Below are 8,482 nucleotides of genomic sequence, written 5' to 3' on the forward strand. Positions count from 1 at the left end.
TTGTGTAGTGGTGGTATAAAGTATATAGGGCATCAAGTTCTCTTATACTGAATAGATGCATTTTGATTTGAATCATATAGAATTTGCTGACTCACATGTTTTTGCTTCTCTTAATTCCTCCAGTTTTAGTTGGGGTCATTCAAGATACCAAATGCTTAGGAGCAAGGATTCACTACGTTGGCATCGTCATGAAATGCCCCAAGGGTGAGCAGAATCTCAATATACCACAGTGCTACAGTAAGTTAAAAAAATATATATTATATGCACTGCCTTGAGAATGAAATACGGACATAGTGTAGGCAGCAAGAACATCTATGTTTTTTTTATTTTATTTAAGATGTGTTTATTAACTGCTTCTTTGATACCTTTCATGCATGGGCACTGCACAGTTATTGCTGTTGTCTGTCATAGTGGAACGTCCACAGAACAAGAATTCTATTTCTGTGGGAACATCAGATCTCAACAGAGAATTATCTTGACACTGTAGAGTTGTGGTGGTTGCAACTTGCGGTCCATTACCTCAATCCTGTTCACTGTGAGGATCTTTTCCATTGGGGCTTTCACTTCAATGCACTAAAACAGTTGATAATGACTAACTGTTATTTGGTTTCACGCCTTTGCTGTTATGCAGAGCTTCCACAAAATGTACTGCTGGTGTTAGAATCTGTGTGATTGTATTAGTTTAGTAGACTTGTGAACACTAAGATATATGGTGAAATCCCAAGGGATGTTATTGATGAATGAACTGGTGAACTGGTGATGTCTTCTCATAGGTGTAATCATACGTTTGTCTACTTTTTGGATGTGCTCGGTGTGAGTCATATGGATTGAGATATATATATATTTTTTTTTTGAGGGCGGGGTTAAAATGCCTAAATAATTGCTTTAATTATTATCAAAGAAAATGACAATAATACCTCTTTGGTTTCACCTAAGTATTGTTTGTAGGTGTTAGGGCTGGTAGATAATTAGAAAACCACACAGAAGAAACGTATCTAGGGGAAAAATGAAAATAAACCTTATGGCACAAAGTCAATCTAAAATTGGTTAATTAGATGGGCATAGCACTAAGCGAGATGAAGAACCATAAATGCTCTGTGTGTGTGTGTGTGTGTGTGTGTGTGTGTGTGTGTGTGTGTGTGTGTGTGTGTGTGTGACATGGTGCTCAGCTGTTTGTGCATTGAGCTGATTTGATGCCTGAGGGAACCCACTGTAAGAGTATGTAGATTTTAGTTTGGACAAGCCTTGACTCCCAGCAGAGCCCACCGCCTGACTAGCCTCACATCACATGCTCCTATTATCTGTAGGTGTTGGAAGTCAGAGCACGGACAGACAACAAAGAGCAATATTAAAGGGAGGGAAGAAGTTTGACAGAATCTGATGATGTGCATGTTTTCTTATGCGGGAAACTGGGGGCGTCAAGCTACTGAAACTGCTTGGAAAGCAGAGGAACATAAGATTTTAAATTGAAATCACATCCTTTTATCTGGTTGTCAAAAAATTAAGTATTTGCTCCCTTCACGTATGGTTTTATTTCCGTTCTTTTACAGAGAAAAAGCAGCAACTTTATTTGTTTTGCCCAGTAACAGGCTTTTTGCTTTAATGAAACACACAGCCTTTTGCTTTGTTGCACTGATCCTTATGCCCATGCACATCCATTGTGTTGAGCGTAGGGAGGCAGACGAGGATGTTGCAGTCATTATGTTCTGTTAGAGTTATGTACATCCCATTCATCTTCATTGTAAGAAGCATTGGTATCTCTGACATCCTTTACGGAACAAGTTGACAGCTTAACAAATCTTTTTCTTTTTTTTTTGTGCAATTTTTTTAGCAATTAACAATCCAAAACACTCTTAACAATCGCTAAAGTTGAAATGACTTGTGGATTGACAATCACACGGAGTCCTTATTTTAATAAGAACCTGATATACACAGTAAATTCACACTCATCAAAGTTATGCCCTTTAATCATAATAAAGCAGACCATTCTCAAAGAGGAAAAATACATGTAAACCATATTTAATCATCAAATAGTCCATATTCCCTGTTTAAAAAGTGAAAGCACATGCATTATCAAGCATTGTTTTTAAGCATTATTCTAGAATCTAGCCTAGATATTTGTATTCCATGTTGCTAACATGAGTATCGATTGTATTGGTTCTCCGAGGCATCAAATGTACTTAGACTTTCCTCTCTGATCAGAGGCAGAATTACATTTATGAATTTCATTGTTATGTCCTGTCAAGTGAGGTAAACACACAATGACACAAAAAACGTACAACAAAAATTCTGGATTTTTATTGCCATGATGTCTCTTTTTCAAAACAAGAGCAACACTGCAATCTAGACCTACAATCTTAGAAAAAAAGAGTTCCAAAAGTTTTTTTTTGTCTGTCCCCCAAAGGATAACCTTTTTTGGTTCCAGGTAGATTAGAACCCTCTGTGAAGGACACATGCTGTAAAGATTATTGGGTACAAGACCCTTTTAGCCTCGCAGCTAGAGAGGGAGTGAGGGAGCTAGGGGGCGAGGCAGATAGAGGAAGGACGAGAGTGCATGTGTGTGTAACTCTGTGTGTGTGTGTGTTCAGGGGGGTGTGCAGTAAATGAGTAGTGTGCATCTAGCCGTAGCGAGGCGATAATGGGAAAGCAAAGAGGATCATTATCTCCGACAGCCTGCGCTGCCATGCACTGGCGGACTTACCATTAGGCAGAAGAGGAAATTGCCTCAGGCCTCACATCATCGCTGGGCATTAAAAAAATATATATATATAAAAATTAAAAAAACATACTTTTTCCTGCCCCCCCCCCCCCCCCCCCCCCATGCTCCGCTCGAGGCATAACCCCCACCCAAAAAATCATACCAATCAAAATCCATCTGTTTAAGCAAGAGATGGGTTTTTTTGCATGGGCTGCGTCTCAATCCACCACATCCGCCACTGGTTTTAATGTCTATGATCCGCCAGCCTTCCGCAACTGTGGTGGAAGGTGGCCGACCTACAGCGGTGTTTGTCAAACTGGGAGACATCATGAAAATCATCTTCTCACAAAAACATCTGTAGTGTCCGAGCAGTTTGGGCTACACACTAATATGGCCTCTATGGAATGATGAAACTCACGAACACTATGGCGTTTTCCATTTTGCTCTACCCCGTAAGTGTCACGGGACTCGTCTGAAGGTAACCCGGTACCTGGCCAAAAAAGTTATGGAAGTGAACAGGGCATTTCCACGTAAAAGTTTACGGGTAATTCCACAGTAAATCTTTTTTTTTCCTCTGATGTTTCTTATATCTCTCAGACATAGGACAGACACTTCAAAACATACACTGAGTAAGAGAAAAAAAACATTTAAGGACACCTGCTCTTTCCATGACATAGTTTGACCAGGTGAATCCAGGTGAAAGCTATGAAAGTTAAATCCACTTCAATCCGTGTAGTTGAAGGGGAGGAAACAGGTTAAAGAATGATTTTTAAGCCTTGAGACAATTGAGACCTGGATTGTGCAACTCAATATTAGGAGCTGGGAATCTTTTTGATACTTTTTTTTACGGTCTGTTTTTCTATGGGGCGGCAGGATAGCCTAGTGGTTAGAGCGTTGGACTAGGTTGCAAGTTCAAACCCCTGAGCTGATAAAGTACAAATCTGTTGTTCTGTCCCTGAACAGGCAGTTAACCCACTGTTCCTAGGCCGTCATTGAAAATAAGAATTGGTTCTTATTTAAATAAAGGTAATATAAATAAAAAATGTGTATGATTCAATGTTTTTCTGTTGGCTAGTAGCAGTAAGGCTATTTAAAAAATATATATATATAAAGACCCTACAAGGGGTCTTTAAAATTCCAAAGCAAATAAATAAATTATCCTTGGTATGACCATGTCAACCATCTTAAAACAATTCCATATGTTAGCTTAGTAGAAACCAAGCCTGGGCCCTTTGACTCTGGGGGGATACAAATACGCATTTATTTAGTAAAAAAAGACAGATGCTGCTGATAATACTGCTCTCGTCGTCAAGGCAGAGGACATGTATGTGTAGCCCATGTACAGTGCCTATAGAAAGTCTACACCTCCTTGAAGTTTTTTCACATTTTGTTGCATCACAAAGTGGGATTGAAATACATTGAATTGTAAATATATATATATATCAATTGATCTACACAAAATACTCCATAATGTCAAAGTGAAAAGACAATTCTACACATTTTGTACAAAATAATCAAACTTAAAAAATTCACTCACTCTGTGTGAAATAATAGGGGTTGGCATGATTTTCCTATGTATGTCCCCCATACATACAACATCTGTAAGGTCCCTCAGTCAAGTATTGAATTTCAAGCACAGATTAAACTACAAAGACCAGGGAGCTTTTCGAAAGCCTCATTTAAAAAAGGCAGTGAGTGGTAGAAAACTTAGGATGGATCAACAACATTGTAGTGACTCCACAATAATGACCTAAATGACAGAGAAAAGAGGAATACAAATAAACAGAATAAAAATATTGCAAAACATGCATATGGATGCAACAAAGTACTACAGTAATACTGCCAAAAAACGAGGCAAAGAAAGGAACGTTTTGGCCTAAATGCAAAACCTTATGTTTGGGGCAAATCCAACACAACACATCACTGAGTAACTCCCTCCTTATTTTCAAGCATGGTGGTGACTGCATCATGGTATGGGTATGCTTGACATCTGGGGAGTTTTTCAGGATGAAAAGAAACTAGCTAAGCACAGGAAAAATCAAGGAATATTAGTGTTTACATTTTATGTAATAAAAAATAAAACATTACAGAGCATTTCGGGTTGATTTTTTTGTCAATAATTACATCCATTAAAATCCAACTTTGTAACACAATAAAATGTGTAGAAATCCTAGGGGTTGTCGTCTTTCTATAGACACTGTATCTGATTTTGCCTGGATAAAAAGATTGTCATGTCATACTCTTTTTGTCCAGACAGCATCAGATACATGGGTTACATATAGTAAGACAGAGGGGCGCTGTTTTGCTCACTCGGACGCTTTCTCTGGTGAGTTCGTTTTAGCCACTTGCTAATTTAAAGGAAAGTTGTTATTATTTTGGATGAACGTGCGAATGGACCCTACTAAGCGATTTGTTTGACAATCAGATGGAAACATCATGACTGGTTGTGTTCATCGCACATTAAAAGGTCGTACATTTTTACAGTTAAAATGACAGGAGAGGGGCTCAGACTAGCCTCTGCCTGGGGCCTCCAAATCACTAAGTCTGCCCTGGTGCCATGTACCTTATGCTCCTCCAAAATGGACTGGATGTGTGTGTGTGTGTGTGGTATTGGTGGGAATCTGAACTCCCTTTTAATTTCTTTAGTCTTCTGTAATTCTCCTTTCACAAACAGTTGAAGTTCTACAAACACATTTTAGGCACATGCTTTGGTAGCTTCGTTTTGGTAACTACTCTCCATTCCACTGCATTATTTAACAAGCTACAGATCATTTAACGAGCTGCATTATTTAACAAGCATGCTAAGAAGGCTGAATATCAATCAGTCTGTTTGTCTTTTGAAAATAGGATTGAGTATGATTATTTTAATCTCACAAGGCAAATGGGGTCGAAGAGATGCAAGCTTGCGAAGAACATCTTCCCTTTTCAGACACATCGACGCTACTCAATTAAACGTCTATTCCAAGTTGGTTCAACGTCATTTCATTGAAATGACATGGAAACAATGTTTATTCAACCAGTGTGTGCCCAGTGGGTAACTTACTATGCAAAAGTAACGATGTCATATTATTAGAAGCTAATTATCATCAGCAATGTTTTCCCATTGAAACCCTTTGGTATGGAAAAGCCTCCGCGTCCGTTTCTAAAGGAACTTGTCACAGGATATACAATACTTGTGCTGCGCGTGTGCATTTTTATGACACCTCTCCTCTACCCTACCCTTACCCTCCCCTTGTGTCTTTCCGCCCACCACAGCAGCAGTCAAGGAGGCATTTACCCCAGGATTCTGGATCCACAAGCTGCCTTTCTCCAAGACTTTGGAGCTTGCAGTAGCAAGAGAGAAGAGATGAGAGGAGGCGATAAAGGCTGTCAAAGTCATTACCTTCCTCACCCTTTTTTTCTCTCCTCCACTCTCTCCCTCTCACAAAGGCAGCCAGTAGATTGGCCTCAGGATTCTCCCTCCACCCCACTAACAATAGCGGTGTTTAGGGATAAAACATATTAAACATAGTCCTGCAGGCTGTAGCCAGCCCGGGCGTCTTTTGGAGGGACTCTGGATGGAGAGTAGAACTGTTGCGTTCCCTTGTCTTCATGTAGAGGCTTCTCCTGTAGAGGCTCCTCCTGCTGGATTTCGTCAGCTTCGTGGGCCTCATCCTGGGGCCCTTTGTCACCCCATTGAAGCTGCTCGCGGCTTGACTGCTCATTAGGCGACGTCTGCTGTTCAAAGTCCTTCTGCCCCCGTTGCAGTTGCTCCCGCATTATCAGGTCACGCTGGAGCTGGTCGCGCTGTATTTGCTCCTGGTTTATCTGCTGCTGCAGTAGTTTGTCAGGAAAGGTGGTAGAGGTGGATGTCGACGTATAGTCCAACTGCCCCTCTCTTTTCCCGGGACACGACAAACAAAAGATGACCCCACCGGCCAGCAGTAGGCCGGCAGAGACAAAGGTCACGTACACGGCCCCCCCAGGTTCGTATTTACTGCTCTCGGGTACGTTGGAGTCCAGGAAGGTAGTGATTACCTCGTTGGTGAACCAGGAAGCGGGCACCAAGCAGAGGATGCCAGCCAAGATGAAGCAACCCCCCGCCCCGATGGCCGCGTGTCCCTTTGCCCGGTGACTGCCCCCCCAGCGGGTACATTTGAGCCCCAGTGCAGCGAGACAGAGGCCAAGGCAAGCCATCATGCACGACAGAACCATTGTCGTCCGGGCGGTCTGCAGGTAGGCGGGCAGCGACAGCACGGAGTACTTCAAGGTGCAGCTGAACACGCCAGTGCTGTACCAGGTGCAGTCCATCCACAGCCCCTGCATCTGGGAGATGGCAGTCATGATGTTGGAGCCCACGTCGGCACTCACCTTCCAGTTGGGCAGCAGCGTGGCCACAGTGGCGCCCAGGACGCCCAGCAGCGCCAGGGCAAAGGCGAGGATCTGCATGGCGGAGGACGCCATCGGCGAGTTGCGAGTCTCCTCCTCTCCGGCACGGCGGCACCCTCACCTTGCGGTGGCCTGAGCCTGGCTCCTTGGCTCCGTCTCTCCCTATCGCCCTGGTGCAGGCGCGGGTCCTGACAGCAGATAATTCCTCAGTGCAGGCTCCAGTGGGCTGTGATAAAAAGCGAAATGAGAATTGAACTGAGCGAGCAAGCGTGACGATCAGACGGATGAGGCACAAGGACTGGTAATGTGGGGAGAGGAGACTGCGCTTTGCTCTTTTTTTCTCCTTCTTTTGAGGGGAGAAGCCTGTGTGAGGCTGCTTTATGTTTGCCTGCATTTTGACTCTGCATCCCTGGCTTTGTGTGACTAAGTTTTGTGGTGTTCATTTAAAGGCTCAATTATGTGCATTTAAAGCTGCAGTGTCCTTCCTCTGAAAGTAGGTTACTATCTTTTTTACACTCAAGCAGCTAGTTTACGTCACTTCAGCTGTCAGGTAAATGCTGGTTCTATACAAAAATGGAACATACAATATTTCAAATTGAAACATGCATAAGCTATTTCTTGTAAAATAATGTGTAATTTCTTAAATGCTTTACTCTGTCTTCTTTATGTTAGTGACGTTCTGACATTGATGCTAATGTGAATGCGTTGTTAAAGTGAATAAGTGCATAGTTTGTCTGTAATGCAGTGTTTGAGAAAAAAAAAAAAAAAACATCCTTACCTTTTGTGTGTCTTGGACAGCGTGCCATGGTGCGTCAGTCTCTTCTCAATGTTGTCTGGGCACAAAAGAGAGAAAAAAACATAACAATAAAATAGGGTGAGCAGCTTAGCGATTCGCACTTCCTCCTTCATCTCCTTAGCAACTGAACATACAATTCCATCCTTTTCAGTGTCCCAATAAAAGACAGCCACACATCCTTGTTGCCTTTGAGCTACAGCACCACTAAGGAGAACTGAGTGGTGGACTGAGAGAAATGTGGTGTGAGAGTGGTTAAAGAACTAGACTAGACTAGACTAACCTGAAGGTCAGTGATTCAGATCAAGCTAATGTCCTCTCAGCAAATGGGCAGCCTGGGAATGTGATTAAAGACCGTAATAAGCTAATATTTTTCATCACGGCATATTTGAATGTCTGACTGAAATGAGCAGTTCAAGATTTGTTGGTGTTCCTTTTAATTGGTTCAATATATCATTTAGACAGCCGAGAGTTTTGAGGTTTGATTTGACATTGGTGCTCGCTTGGTGGTGGCTTTGTGTGTTTCGTCAATCGTCACTCAGACCACAATAGAAACCGACTGATGACAAAGACCTGCATCCCCATCCTTTTGCCCTGCAGCCGATACGAAGGTGTCGCCCTTC

The 8,482-nt window shown here is 42.3% G+C and overlaps 1 protein-coding gene across 1 annotated transcript; it reads right to left on the reverse strand.

Annotated features, from left to right (window-relative positions):
- Positions 1–3,929: 3,929 nt before the first annotated feature.
- LOC110522071 (claudin-20-like) lies at positions 3,930–8,073 on the reverse strand. The gene has a single exon (XM_090233454.1). The coding sequence runs from the start codon at positions 7,139–7,141 to the stop codon at positions 6,200–6,202; it is 942 nt and encodes a 313-aa protein (XP_090089580.1). The 5' UTR covers positions 7,142–8,073; the 3' UTR covers positions 3,930–6,199.
- Positions 8,074–8,482: the final 409 nt, after the last annotated feature.

Source organism: Oncorhynchus mykiss, chromosome 4 (assembly GCF_057628025.1).
Source record: "Oncorhynchus mykiss isolate SJ-2025 chromosome 4, ASM5762802v1, whole genome shotgun sequence".
NCBI lineage: Eukaryota > Metazoa > Chordata > Actinopteri > Salmoniformes > Salmonidae > Oncorhynchus > Oncorhynchus mykiss.